The following is a 15,113-nucleotide window of genomic DNA, read 5'->3' on the forward strand; positions in this document are numbered from 1 at the left end:
GCGACGCGACTGAAGCGATGCCTTGAAGCTTCCCGTCATTTCTGCGTTCAAATCGGTTCAAATGCAGTGCTGCCTTCCCGGAATGCTGTGCTGAAGCATTGAAGACGCTCGACGTCACCCATAGGAATAAAGTGGAGCGCGGCGCGTCATAAGTGTTCACGGACGACTGGATCTGCACCTGAGAGACTGTTTACAGCGTGCATTTCCTCTCTCTCCCTCTAGTTACGCGCGCGCGCACCCTACCGGGAGAAGAGCCCGTACGGCCCATACAAGGACCTTCTGATCTATTTAACGTCAAGTAGACCCATACTCGAAAAAAACTCGCCGAAACTTGTGAGAAACCGGAAGGAGTATTTTTAACACAGAGATACTCCATCAAACGTCCAACATTAGTTTTTGAAACTTTGTCTATGTTTAGGATGGGAATCCAAGTCTTTAAAGGTGTAAAAAGCTCAGTATGCATGAAACAGCATTTCACCCCCCCTTTAAGAGGGAAACGCTGCCCATATCTACTTGTCTAGAATATTTAATTCTCCGTAAGAATTTGTAATAATAGCATATTATTAGAAAAAGGATCTAGCAAATGATCCAGTGTGTATCTGTATTTGCACTCGTCAAATGATTACATTTCCAACGTGTTTTCGCCTTGGTGAGTAATGTAGCCAATCACAGACATGTTTGTAGATATCTACAACGCAGTTGGCCAATCACAGGTGTTAAACTTGGAATCCACTCACCGTATCACCGTAAGTTTGTCCAGGTGCTTAGTTCAGTTAACGCGTGTCTCTGTGCAGACATTGTGAAAATAAGAGCCTCATTGCATACCAGCTTCACTGGGGAAATCTGTGAGATTGCGTTTATTGAATGAGTGATACCTTTTAATTATTATAAAGGGAGCACTTTGCGCGCTGTCTGGGCAATATAATTATTGTTTATTTTTTATCAATAGGTCTATAATATATTCAGAATTTGAATAAAATTTTTGTTTTACATTCGTGGCAAGCGGCCACACACACGCTCCAATACACTGACCCATCCACATATACATGCGGGATTCACTCGAAAAATGTGATGACTGATCAGTTATAAATAATCATGTCGAAATCAGACTCATAAAAAATATCAGGAAACACGATTCCTGGCTGCATGTCATTATCCATTATCCTGAGTCTTTGGTAAGTTGTAAGGACCACTATATCGAGCTTTATACCCAAACTTTAGTTTAAACTGATGATCGTTTGCTCAACTCGCGTTTTCCTCCATTAACTTCAGTCACGCAGCAGCTCTTCTGCCACTCAGCCCCGGCTGAGGGGGTGGGTGTGTTCCGGTGGGAAAAGTGACGTCGATGCATTCCCTCTATAGCGTACAACAAAACGTGGCGTCATGCCGCACGTGTGGCTGTTTCTGTGTGGAGTAGTGGTGGGAAGTTCAGTTCTTTTCCTGCTAACCGGTTCTTTCGGACAGTTCGTTTCAATGATCTGGTTAAAAAAACGGATCACTGTTTTTTTTATGTCTTTACGTAATGACGTCATTTCGCTCCATCCGGCGGATGAAAATGCATTCAAACACATTCATATGAAGTATTTGAAATCAAAACTTAGTATAGTAATAATTATTATTGTCATCATCATCATCTTGGATACGTTTTTTCATTTATGTTTTGCAAAATCACTCAATACAGCCACTTTCGTGCAAACACTGATGTTTTACACAGATTAAAACAGCAGCTCTCTCAGCAGCAGTGAGATCGCGGTCGCACTGTCTTGTGCCGTCTGGCCAACACAAGCTTTCTCTCTCTCTCTTCGCTGTAGGAAGTCAGTCAGATGCTTCATCAACGGCGTTCGCTCCGAAGTGAATGACAACAGTGCGTGGCGATCGCTTCCGCTTTATACTCGCGCAGCGGGGCGGGGTGCGATATGCAAAGCACGCACGCCAATGTTCATTGGCCCATTTTATATATCTCTATATCTCTATATTTTTTATATCTATATCTTCTATATGTCTATATCTTCAATTTGTTGGTCCTTCCGACGTACGTCGAAGTGACCGACTGAAAGGGAACTGATGTTATCAGCTCATTTCAATTCATCATATAGTGTCAATGTTGACAGATCAGTATTATAGTTTATAAATACATTTTATTTGGATATTAAGTTGAAAAACTAACATCTACATTTTTGTGTCTCCAACTGAGCAAGCTGAGTCAAAGATGCACGTATCCGGCCCAGCAGGCAGAAGTGGTCATTGCAAGCCGACATTTAGAATGGGTACTTCGTGCTACTGACCACTGGGGGCGAGTACACTGAAAGACACACAGAGGCTCTACACAGAGGCTATAGAATCTAGCAAACATGTTAGGTGTCGCCACCTCTACACATATCCGTTAGCAAGGCACCTTGAGCCAGTGTTCAGGAGGAAGATACACTTCTAGTCCACAGAAGTCTTCTTCTGGTCTTTGATGTATGAAATGGTTGCAGTGCTGTCCGTACAGACCAGTATTTGCTTTCAACAAAGTTGCCCCTTGAGGCTGCCTAGCGTAATACTACCTGCTAGCAACTCGAGGCAGTGATGTGTCAATGCAATTGAGGTCCCATCCACAGACCCGAGACTGCATGCCTGTTGTACGTGGCCCCTCAGCCGGTGGACGAGGCATCTGTGAACACCAAAGCATGCTTGGACACTTGTTCTAGGGGAAGTCATGCCCATAGAAACGAATGGTCTGACCACAGGTGGAAGGTTTGGCCACAGTACAGAATAACAGGAACACGGTACATGATGCTCTGCCAAGCCCATCCTGGGACTCGGCTGTGAAGCCAGTGTTAAAGCCTCATATGGAGCAATGTGAGTAGCGTTATTGTGGCCGCCGATGCAATATGCCCCAGGAGCCTCTGAAATAATTTCAGGGGCATTGCCGTCCTGCCATTGAACAAATTCAAGCAGTTAAACACTGACTGAGCGTACTCCTCCCTGAGGGGCAGTCTGGTTGACCAAATCCAACAACCATACTGAGATAAGACATGCTGCTCTTGTCCCAGTTGACCCGAAGTCCCAACAGACTGAGGGGACTTAGCACCATGTCCCTGTGGTCATATAACTGATCCAGTATGAGCCAGTCGTCGAGATAGTTGAGAATGCAAATGTTGCGTTCTCTGAACAAAACAATGGCTGCCTCCACAACCTTTGTAAAGATGCAAGGCGACAGGGACAGCCTGAAGGGAGGACTTTGTACTGATATGCCCGCCGGGCAGGACCAAAAAAAAGGGGCACCAATGGGACCGCAGACGTACGTGGGGTGGGGCAGCAACACAGGTACCCAACCTCTTGAGGCCCGAAGGGGGCCTGTAGTGGGGTCTAATACCCTTTTTCCACCAATGCAGTGCTGGTGCTAGTTCGGAGCCAGAGCCTAGTTTCAAATCGGTTATTTGTGTTTCCACACCCAAAGCACCAGCTCTGAGCCAGGAAAAGTGGTTCTTAAGTAGCACCAAAACATTGCTGGGCTAGAAGTAAGAACCGATTACATCAGGCGCTGGGGGCGGAGTCAGCAAGATGAACACAAACTTGAGATCCACCATTTTTTAAATAGCAGCTAATGGTGCTAATAGCTGCTGCTCGTTTGTAATCACGTCTATACTTACAATGAACTGCATTAATGCGCTGGATTCTCTGTGTTTTGATGCCAATGATTTACGATGTTGTAAAGCCATGTAAATCAATCTTAACGCAACATTCACCATTGTTGATGGAAGGCATGTTTGAGATGCATCGGCGCTGTGCAGCCCGATCGCCGTATGACATCAAAGTAACAGCTAGAGCAAATGACTCCTTATGCTTTTGAATCACTCACGCAGTATATTTTGATATCATATGTAGATCGGTCTGCGCAGCGTCAATGCATCTAAAACATGCCTGGTGTGTTTGTTTTTCCCGCTGCCCTGCTAGCATTGCTGAGAAAGATGAGACGTATACAGTGACGTAACACCTGGCTCTGTTGTGGTTCTTAGCATGTGGATAGCCACACGGTTCTTAGAAGGCTCGTCAGTCAAACCAACTACGAACTTGCACTAGCACTGGCTCTGAACTAGCACCTGGTTCATTCTGGTGGAAAAGGGGTATAAATGTGCTGTTGCAACACTTACCAGGTTCCAGGGCTGCCTGTCCTTGCGCTTTACACCGGTCTTGGCAGAGGCCTTGATGAGCTAGGCACCCCTCATGCGATCGCCCGCTGCCTAGGTGGAGGTTGCTGCTTAGGCTGAGCAGGGGGGCACCCGTAGGCAATGAACAACTGGATGCGCTGTGGCCAACAGCTAGGTGGAGGCAGCAGCTGGTTGAGGGGAGATGCATATTACCCCGCCAAGAGGTAGTGGTCTTGGGACAAAGCTGCATTGCCACAGACCACTCCACTGGGGCAAGCTCCACGTACCCCTTAGCCACGCCACCATTGAGAGTAGTGAGGGTGGAGGCAGCACCAGACAGAAAAATTTCAGGCAGAAAAAGGTGCCATCTACAATCTGGTAACTGATGCACTTCCGGAAAGAAAGGCAATTGAGTATGCTGCCCAAAGATACCAATCGTCCAGTGAGTGTTCCAGAAATGGTGGTGTGTTCCATTTGAGCCAGACACTCATGACGCACCGGGAAAGCATAGCCTTGAGCTCTGTCTCAGACTCGGGTAATGCTGCCACACCCGAAGGGGGCAACGCAGGCAAATTGTCATAACAAGAGGACATAAGCTCACCTTCCGATGCAGCAGTCAACATTCTATCCTCGAGCCTGAGCCCCAAAAGAAATGAATGGCCCCCCATGAAAAGGACCAGCATGCTATCTTGGAAGCACCACCGGCTATGATGTGGAGGAGTGTGGAGCCTGAGGAGGTTGGCTCGGTGGGGAAGCCCTCACTGTGATCCTCAGGTCACCATTAAGTCTATCAACCAAAGTAGGAGCCCTCTAAGTTCCAGAAGGGCCACTAGATTGGGGAATAGGCAATGGGTCTACACACCTTCTGAGGTATTCAAGTCTAGACCTTAACACCGTGATGGTCATGGTCCAGCAGTAGAAACATGGACCATCCACAAACGCTACCTCAGCATGCCGAATGCTCAAGCACGAGAGAGAGCAATTGTGACCGTCAACCAGAAACAGAAAGTGGCCGCATCCAGAAATACACCGTTTGAATGTTTGAATGACATCTAAAAAAAGACCCAAGGCCAAACCTTTTAAGGTTTTTGTTTTTTTAGAAAAAACAAACAAACACTCTTATTGGTGCTGAAGCACACAGGGGACACAATTTGTAAGAGATGTTCTGAGCTGTGAAAATAGCTGTTGATGTCACACGTGACTGTCACTGCTCATGCTGTTTCACCTGCACCAGATCAATGAGCGTCCTCCCTAAGAGCAGATTCATTCATCAGAAACACCTCTGTTGAGACAATCACATTTGGAACAGCAAGCATTCTGCTCTCAAGCAGAAAGCATGGAATGCACAGACCAGATGCCAATGTTTTTGGCTCATTAATTTTACACTCAAAGTAGATTGTTCTCTGAAAATGATCCCCAATTAATCGGTCAGTTCCGACGTAGGCTGAAAGTGACTGACAGAAAGTGAACTCCCATCTGCATTTCTGCAGTTTCCCCTATTAAATCTAGTCATGCAGCAGCCACTCACTCAGGCTGAGAGGGGCGAGTATTTAGTTTATTCGCTTGTTCCCTGTTTTTTTTTAACCTTGGTTATTAATTTGTTCATTAATTAGTCACACCTGTCCCTTATTGTGTTTATATGTGTAATGCAGGAGAGTATGTATTTTTTATTTATAGCCCTCTGTCCCAGTGAATGGTGGTCCTTTATTCTGGTTGTTTTTGACTTTTTGGATCCTGTTATGCCTGCATTCCTGTGCTTTAGAGTATGGCTATATTGTACTGTTGAAAAAAGAAAATCTCTTGTCACCTTATATCCACCAAACCCTGAAACAAAGACACTGGTCTTGTAGTGTTGTTCAACATCATTCAAGACAGGCCTGTGATATAATGTTCTAATTATTAATGAACTATTAACAATCCAGAGGCTCCTAATATGAAACACTGATTAAGCAGTGTACTGCTCTGTGTTTTTGTCTATGGTCTGAGTTAAGTTTTATTATCGAAAATGTTTGATTATTATTTAGAAATAATATACCAAGCAATACGACATCAGTAAAGCATCAGTAAAGCAATATTTTCCTATGGTGACATAATAGCTTGTGAGCAATGGTTGATTTGCATATTATATTTATACCCGGATCATCTCTTCACAAGTCATATTACACACATTTGTTTTAAATATTAATATGACTCATTGGTATGGTAATTAATATTATAGTAATTTAATTTATATTACAAAAAAAATACAAAGTAATAGAGTGAGAAATAGTCAATGTCTAAAAGTATAATGGTGCATATCTGTCTATTAAAGCTCCTACAAGCTCTACATTCAAATGCAGAAACACCAATGTAAGAAAATGTTACAGTCAGCATGTGTAATTACTTGTTGTCACCTTTTCTTCCCATTATAGCTTTTTTAGTGTTTCTCTCTGGGTGTAATATGATAATGTAGCACTTTGGAGCAAATATAGCCACCAGTAATCCAAAACTTGAAGCTAAAATGGCAAATATCTCCACAGCCACTGCATATTTCCCTGGTGAGCTCACATATGCTGGAACAAATGCAATCCACACAGCACAGAAGATTAACATACTGAAGGTAATAAATTTAGCTTCATTAAAATTATCTGGGAGATTCCTTGCTAGAAAAGCTAACAGAAAGCTTACTGCTGCCAGGAGTCCAATGTAACCCAGCAGAATGGCAAACCCAGTCACTGAGCCAATGGCACATTCATATACTATTTTTGACCTGATATACAGGATATTTTTATAGGGTGTTGGAGAGGCAGTTGATAGCCAGACTGCACATATCACAACTTGGACTGCAGTGAGGACTACAACAGTCCCTCTTTGTTGAGCTGCTCCAAACCATTTCATAGCACTTTTACCCTCTGGTCGAGATGACTTGAACACCGCTATTACCACCATAGTCTTGACCAGGATGCTGGAGACGCACAGGACAAAACTAATACCAAACATGGCATGTCTTAATTGACACGTCCACAACTGTGGCCGGCCAATGAACAGAAGCACACACAGGAAACACAGTTTGAGTGACAACAGCAGCAGGAAACTGAGCTCTGAATTGTTGGCACGTACTACAGGAGTGTTACGATGATGAGCAAAGATGACCATCACAAGAGCACAGAAGCAGGTGCCAAGCAGGGAAGCAGTAGTCAGAGATATGCCGAGAGGATCCTCATAGGATAGAAACTCCACTGCTTTGAGGATACAGTTATTCTTTTCTGGACTGGACCAGAATTCATTTGGACACACTGTGCATTCAGTTGAGTCTGTGAGAAATGTATATAGAAAAAATAATTGTGTAACTTTTGTTTTTGAATTTGGAAGAATTCTGTTCAAAACATACATATTTATAATTTGAAATTTTAATGTAGCGTATCACCTGATATATTGGAAATCTCTCCATCTGCACATGGCAGGCAGTCAAAACAGCAGACAGGAAGGCCCTTCCTTGTTGCTCGTCTGGTTCCTGGGGGGCAGCTCTCACTGCACACAGATCTTGGAGGCTGAAAGAGACATCTGTTATCACTCATTTTGTTGGTTTGTATGTTTGTGACTATCTCAGTTGCAAAATAAAAAGCTTGGCTTTTTCATTTATTTGTTCTAATTTCAGCTAAGCTAAGCTAAGTCTCAGCTTTATAGAGTGTTAAGAAAAACTTCTGCAAAAAAATAAAATAAAAAGGATGGCATTAAGTTGAAATGTTAGTTACTTGTTTAGTCTCAAAGTTCCAGTAAATTGCATCTTCCTCCAGTGTGAGCACCTTCCCTGTTTGTGCCCCTTCATTTACCACACCAACTGTGCGAACAACAATAGACCCATCAGAACTTGGGTGCCAGTTCATCACATCATAGATGGCCAAAGCATCTCCATTTTCATCAAATGACACATGATCCCCAAAGCCTGTGGTGAAGTTCACTTTCTGTAAGTAGTGAACCATCTGCACAGATTATAAAACAATATTACTTATGCTATATATTACTGTCTCTTCTCATTAAGTATTATGTAATTTGTAGCACAGTAAGCTGTGGGCCCTATTCATGTAGATTTTACCTGCCACGGCTGTAAGTTGGTAATGTCAGCACAGCTGTTCTCACTGAATGGTCCTCTCCCCTTCTCACACTGAATCATGTCATGAAGAGCATGTGCTAGAGCATAAACTGCCTTATACACATTATATGATGCCCTCAGCTCTGATACATCATTATATTCATTAACTGTGCTGTTCAGATCTTCTTGGGCTGTACATATTTTTTCTCCATCTTTGCTTTCATTCTCAAATTTGCACCCAAACATGTTCTCCCAGAATATTTTCACCAAATTATTTCTTGGATCACTGTCAGGATGAAGGTGTAAAAGAAATTCACGAAGTCCCTTGATCTCTCCTCGACGGATGGCGATGCCCAGTGTGCCTCCAACGAGGGGTACAAAACGTGAAAGGTGGAGCACAGGTGAGATGCTCCAAGCCTCACTTGCAATCCACTGCCTGCCTGTCACATTTTGCAGTAACAACTCATCCATCAGGGGTAACAGATCAGTTGAGAATATCACCACTACTCTGGCTGAAGAGGCCTTAATCACTGCCACTATGCGCTTAATGTCCCTGCGATTATCATAGGCAGGGACGTGCACAGGATTTTTGAGGGGCAGTTGCTCTGACCTAAAAAAGGGCACCCCCCCCCACCACCACCACCATCTGTCCACTTACATATTATTGTTATTGCCATTATCATTATTATTTCAATGCCCCCTAGTGGTATTTATGTTCTGCTCAGGAAAAATATAATAGGTGGGGCTATTTTTTTGCAGGGGGGTCTGGGGGTTTCTCCCCCAAGATTTTTTTTTATTTCGTAGATGTGATTTCCTGTATTATGGTGCGTTTGAGGCCATTTCCCTTGCCTATACCAATAAAGAACTCAAACCAGTCAATATCAATAGTCTAATAAAAAAAGACAATATTAATTTAACTGCCATCAACAGTTTATGATCGTCCGTTTGTTATACCTTTCCGACAACGTTAAGTCTCACCCGACAACCGCGACAATCTCCTTCTAGTGCCGCTCATGCAGGCTCAGCCAGGGCGGTCAGAAGGATTTTGGGGGCCCCAAGCAAAATGGACATGGCTAACCTTCTATAGATAAACGGGTAATGATTAAAAAAAAAAGAAACCATTTTTAAAACATCTATAAACATTACAGATAGACAGACCAAATATTCCTAACACTTTGTTAAGGGTTACTAGTTGGTTTGCAAACTGTCTATAAACATTATCTGGATGGTTAGGCTATTATAAAGTTGCAACAGATGACTAATACCTTGTTAAATATTTAATAAACAGTAACAGTAAAACATGTGGGTTGTCCTGATACTGTACTTCAAAATGCAACAGTGTAAAAATTTCCACACAGAATAAAGTAACTGTTCAAGATCCATTGGTAACTTATAAAAATAATATCATATTTACATAAACTGTTTAGTATATCCCGACACTAGCACATTAAGATAAGATATGAAAAAAAATCATGTTCCTCTGCCTCTTTCTGGTTAAATAATGTTTATAATAATAATTAATGCTATATTAACTATTCCAGGTTATTTATGCATAGTATAAAAATAGTTAGTAGCCTATAGCATGCTATGCCACTTTCATCAAAACCTATTACAAAGCTAAAGCAATTTTAGGTCATTAAAAACGATAAACAGTTATTCTGGAACAGATCTGCGTCTTCCTTATCCCGTTAAAAAACATATTACAATGTAACCATATTCCGTCCGTTTGGAAAAAAAGTTGCACTTACTGTTCGTTACAAGCAGCATTTGCCAGGCAGGTAACGTAAGCTAACATAAACATATTTTTGCTAGCCTACCTGCTGCAAAATTACACCATTTTTGTACAAATAGAGTTATTTTATATAGTGTAATTTATCACTTACCACTATCTTGTTTTTAATCTTTTTTCTTTTCTGGATTCCTAAAGCATAATTCCACTTCATGAGGAGGTTTTGTATTTGCCGGCAGCAGAGATCGCGTGGTTGGGTGGCTGCTGTCAGCGACGACTGAGAGGGCCCCCTTGAGGGGGATTCCGATAACAGTGTCATTGCACTTTACTGCATTGACTATCAAAGGGGCGCTCAAGCAGTTTGTCGTTGCATTTTATTCTTAACCTGTCGCTGTCTTGAGGCCCCAGGCCAGCTCGGGGCCCCAAGCAATTGCTTGACTTTCACTTTCGGACGGGTACCCGAATATGGAAGTGAATGAGGCTTTGCGATTTTTTTATTTTATTTATTTATTTATTTATTTTTTGTATCTAGGCCTACGTGAAATTCTGCATCCATTGTACGATTTTTTTATTTTATTTTTTTCCACCTCGGAAGGGCAACGTGAGTCGAGAAGGGCATATGGGCAGTTGCCCGGGCAACCTGAGCAACCCCCCTGTGCACGTCCCTGATCATAGGGCATTATTTCAGAAAAAGCCACACAACCTCCAAACTGCTGCATTTCCTGGTGAAAGGACTGAGCAGCATAGATGCCATAGTCATCGTCACTATAGAGAACACCAACCCATGTCCATCCAAAATATTTTAAGATCTGAACCATAGCCCGCACCTGGAAAGCATCACTAGGGATTGTTCTGAAGAAAGAAGGGTACTTTTTCCTGTCACTCAAACAGGAGCAGGTGGCATAGTAGCTAATCTAATTAGGAAAGACAGAAATACAGCAGAAAGGTTAGGATGGGTAGTAGAGAAAAAAAGAATTTCATTATTATGTTATTAATTTTGTATTAATATCATATCTTACCATAGGAACACGAAACAGACCCAATACACTAGAAACTGCAATAGAGTGAGTTGACCCAGGATCCCCAACAATAGCAATTACTGGTGGTGGGCCAGTGCAATTGAGGTTTGAAAATATCTCGTCTGTCCCACTAATAAGAATTGTAGCAGCCCTGAAGGCTACTACAAGCTTCAAACAGTTGTCATAAAGATAGTAACCAAGAGTGATGTTAGGCAGCAGTTTTGGATTCTTGTTGATCTCATCTATAGCGAAAACCATGGTCTGTGCCTGCTGGAAACTTGACATATAAAATCTAGAAATATATATATATATACATATTCAGTGACAATGTACATTTATATAAAAAAATAAATCATTGGGTTTACATAAAATATTAAATAATCTGCATTTATCTGTAAAGTAATTACAGTTTTATTTTAACACTATACACATTATATTAGGTAACTGATTTCAGTATGTAATGAATATCGCATGCAATCAAATAAAAAATATAAATATGCAAAATAATTTTCTTTTTTTTCTGTTATTGTCAGACTTTTGTCTAAAATCTCATTTTGGTCTTTCACACTCTTCAGTCTGCAAACGACTTTCGCTCCGAAGTGAATGACAACAGTGCGTGGCGATCGCTTCCGATTTATACTCGCGCAGCGGGCGGGGTGCGATATGCAAAGCACGCACGCCAATGTTCATTGGCCCATTTTATATATCTCTATATCTCTATATTTTCTATATCTATATCTTCTATATGTCTATATCTTCAATTTGTTGGTCTTTCCGACGTACGTCGAAGTGACCGACTGAAAGGGAACTGATGTTATCAGCTCATTTCAATTCATCATATAGTGTCAATGTTGACAGATCAGTATTATAGTTTATAAATAAATTATGAAAAACTTACATCAACATTTTTGTGTCTCCAACTGAGCAAGCTGAGTCAAAGATGCACGTATCCGGCCCAGCAGGCAGAAGTGGTCATTGCAAGCCGACATTTAGAATGGGTACTTCGTGCTACTGACCACTGGGGGCGAGTACACTGGAAGACACACAGAGGCTCTACACAGAGGCAATAGAATCTAGCAAACATGTTAGGTGTCGCCACCTCTACACATATCCGTTAGCAAGGCACCTTGAGCCAGTGTTCAGGAGGAAGATACACTTCTAGTCCACAGAAGTCTTCTTCTAGTCTTTGATGTATGCAATGATTGCACTGCTGTCCGTACAGACCAGTATTTGCTTTCAACAAAGTTGCCCCTTGAGGCTGCCTAGCGTAATACTACCTGCTAGCAACTCGAGGCAGTGATGTGTCAATGCAATTGAGGTCCCATCCACAGACCCGAGACTGCATGCCTGTTGTACGTGGCCCCTCAGCCGGTGGACGAGGCATCTGTGAACACCAAAGCATGCTTGGACACTTGTTCTAGGGGAAGTCATGCCCATAGAAACGAATGGTCTGACCACAGGTGGAAGGTTTGGCCACAGTACAGAATAACAGGAACACGGTACATGATGCTCTGCCAAGCCCATCCTGGGACTCGGCTGTGAAGCCAGTGTTAAAGCCTCATATGGAGCAATGTGAGTAGCGTTATTGTGGCCGCCGATGCAATATGCCCCAGGAGCCTCTGAAATAATTTCAGGGGCATTGCCGTCCTGCCATTGAACAAATTCAAGCAGTTAAACACTGACTGAGCGTACTCCTCCCTGAGGGGCAGTCTGGTTGACCAAATCCAACAACCATACTGAGATAAGACATGCTGCTCTTGTCCCAGTTGACCCGAAGTCCCAACAGACTGAGGGGACTTAGCACCATGTCCCTGTGGTCATATAACTGATCCAGTATGAGCCAGTCGTCGAGATAGTTGAGAATGCAAATGTTGCGTTCTCTGAACAAAACAATGGCTGCCTCCACAACCTTTGTAAAGATGCAAGGCGACAGGGACAGCCTGAAGGGAGGACTTTGTACTGATATGCCCGCCGGGCAGGACCAAAAAAAAGGGGCACCAATGGGACCGCAGACGTACGTGGGGTGGGGCAGCAACACAGGTACCCAACCTCTTGAGGCCCGAAGGGGGCCTGTAGTGGGGTCTAATACCCTTTTTCCACCAATGCAGTGCTGGTGCTAGTTCGGAGCCAGAGCCTAGTTTCAAATCGGTTATTTGTGTTTCCACACCCAAAGCACCAGCTCTGAGCCAGGAAAAGTGGTTCTTAAGTAGCACCAAAACATTGCTGGGCTAGAAGTAAGAACCGATTACATCAGGCGCTGGGGGCGGAGTCAGCAAGATGAACACAAACTTGAGATCCACCATTTTTTAAATAGCAGCTAATGGTGCTAATAGCTGCTGCTCGTTTGTAATCACGTCTATACTTACAATGAACTGCATTAATGCGCTGGATTCTCTGTGTTTTGATGCCAATGATTTACGATGTTGTAAAGCCATGTAAATCAATCTTAACGCAACATTCACCATTGTTGATGGAAGGCATGTTTGAGATGCATCGGCGCTGTGCAGCCCGATCGCCGTATGACATCAAAGTAACAGCTAGAGCAAATGACTCCTTATGCTTTTGAATCACTCACGCAGTATATTTTGATATCATATGTAGATCGGTCTGCGCAGCGTCAATGCATCTAAAACATGCCTGGTGTGTTTGTTTTTCCCGCTGCCCTGCTAGCATTGCTGAGAAAGATGAGACGTATACAGTGACGTAACACCTGGCTCTGTTGTGGTTCTTAGCATGTGGATAGCCACACGGTTCTTAGAAGGCTCGTCAGTCAAACCAACTACGAACTTGCACTAGCACTGGCTCTGAACTAGCACCTGGTTCATTCTGGTGGAAAAGGGGTATAAATGTGCTGTTGCAACACTTACCAGGTTCCAGGGCTGCCTGTCCTTGCGCTTTACACCGGTCTTGGCAGAGGCCTTGATGAGCTAGGCACCCCTCATGCGATCGCCCGCTGCCTAGGTGGAGGTTGCTGCTTAGGCTGAGCAGGGGGGCACCCGTAGGCAATGAACAACTGGATGCGCTGTGGCCAACAGCTAGGTGGAGGCAGCAGCTGGTTGAGGGGAGATGCATATTACCCCGCCAAGAGGTAGTGGTCTTGGGACAAAGCTGCATTGCCACAGACCACTCCACTGGGGCAAGCTCCACGTACCCCTTAGCCACGCCACCATTGAGAGTAGTGAGGGTGGAGGCAGCACCAGACAGAAAAATTTCAGGCAGAAAAAGGTGCCATCTACAATCTGGTAACTGATGCACTTCCGGAAAGAAAGGCAATTGAGTATGCTGCCCAAAGATACCAATCGTCCAGTGAGTGTTCCAGAAATGGTGGTGTGTTCCATTTGAGCCAGACACTCATGACGCACCGGGAAAGCATAGCCTTGAGCTCTGTCTCAGACTCGGGTAATGCTGCCACACCCGAAGGGGGCAACGCAGGCAAATCGTCATAACAAGAGGACATAAGCTCACCTTCCGATGCAGCAGTCAACATTCTATCCTCGAGCCTGAGCCCCAAAAGAAATGAATGGCCCCCCATGAAAAGGACCAGCATGCTATCTTGGAAGCACCACCGGCTATGATGTGGAGGAGTGTGGAGCCTGAGGAGGTTGGCTCGGTGGGGAAGCCCTCACTGTGATCCTCAGGTCACCATTAAGTCTATCAACCAAAGTAGGAGCCCTCTAAGTTCCAGAAGGGCCACTAGATTGGGGAATAGGCAATGGGTCTACACACCTTCTGAGGTATTCAAGTCTAGACCTTAACACCGTGATGGTCATGGTCCAGCAGTAGAAACATGGACCATCCACAAACGCTACCTCAGCATGCCGAATGCTCAAGCACGAGAGAGAGCAATTGTGACCGTCAACCAGAAACAGAAAGTGGCCGCATCCAGAAATACACCGTTTGAATGTTTGAATGACATCTAAAAAAAGACCCAAGGCCAAACCTTTTAAGGTTTTTGTTTTTTTAGAAAAAACAAACAAACACTCTTATTGGTGCTGAAGCACACAGGGGACACAATTTGTAAGAGATGTTCTGAGCTGTGAAAATAGCTGTTGATGTCACACGTGACTGTCACTGCTCATGCTGTTTCACCTGCACCAGATCAATGAGCGTCCTCCCTAAGAGCAGATTCATTCATCAGAAACACCTCTGTTGAGACAATC

At 43.6% G+C, this 15,113-nt stretch overlaps 1 protein-coding gene across 1 annotated transcript; it reads right to left on the reverse strand.

The window, feature by feature from the left end:
• Positions 1-6,512: 6,512 nt before the first annotated feature.
• LOC137043158 (extracellular calcium-sensing receptor-like) lies at positions 6,513-11,238 on the reverse strand. Its single transcript, XM_067419316.1, has 7 exons — positions 10,954-11,238; positions 10,596-10,848; positions 9,525-9,528; positions 8,209-8,758; positions 7,868-8,095; positions 7,540-7,663; positions 6,513-7,426 (listed from the first exon to the last, which is right to left on the reverse strand). The coding sequence occupies exons 1-7, from the start codon at positions 11,236-11,238 to the stop codon at positions 6,513-6,515; spliced, it is 2,358 nt and encodes a 785-aa protein (XP_067275417.1).
• Between the last annotated feature and the right edge of the window lie 3,875 nt (positions 11,239-15,113).

This window comes from Pseudorasbora parva, chromosome 16, assembly GCF_024679245.1.
Source record: "Pseudorasbora parva isolate DD20220531a chromosome 16, ASM2467924v1, whole genome shotgun sequence".
In the NCBI taxonomy this organism is placed as follows: domain Eukaryota; kingdom Metazoa; phylum Chordata; class Actinopteri; order Cypriniformes; family Gobionidae; genus Pseudorasbora; species Pseudorasbora parva.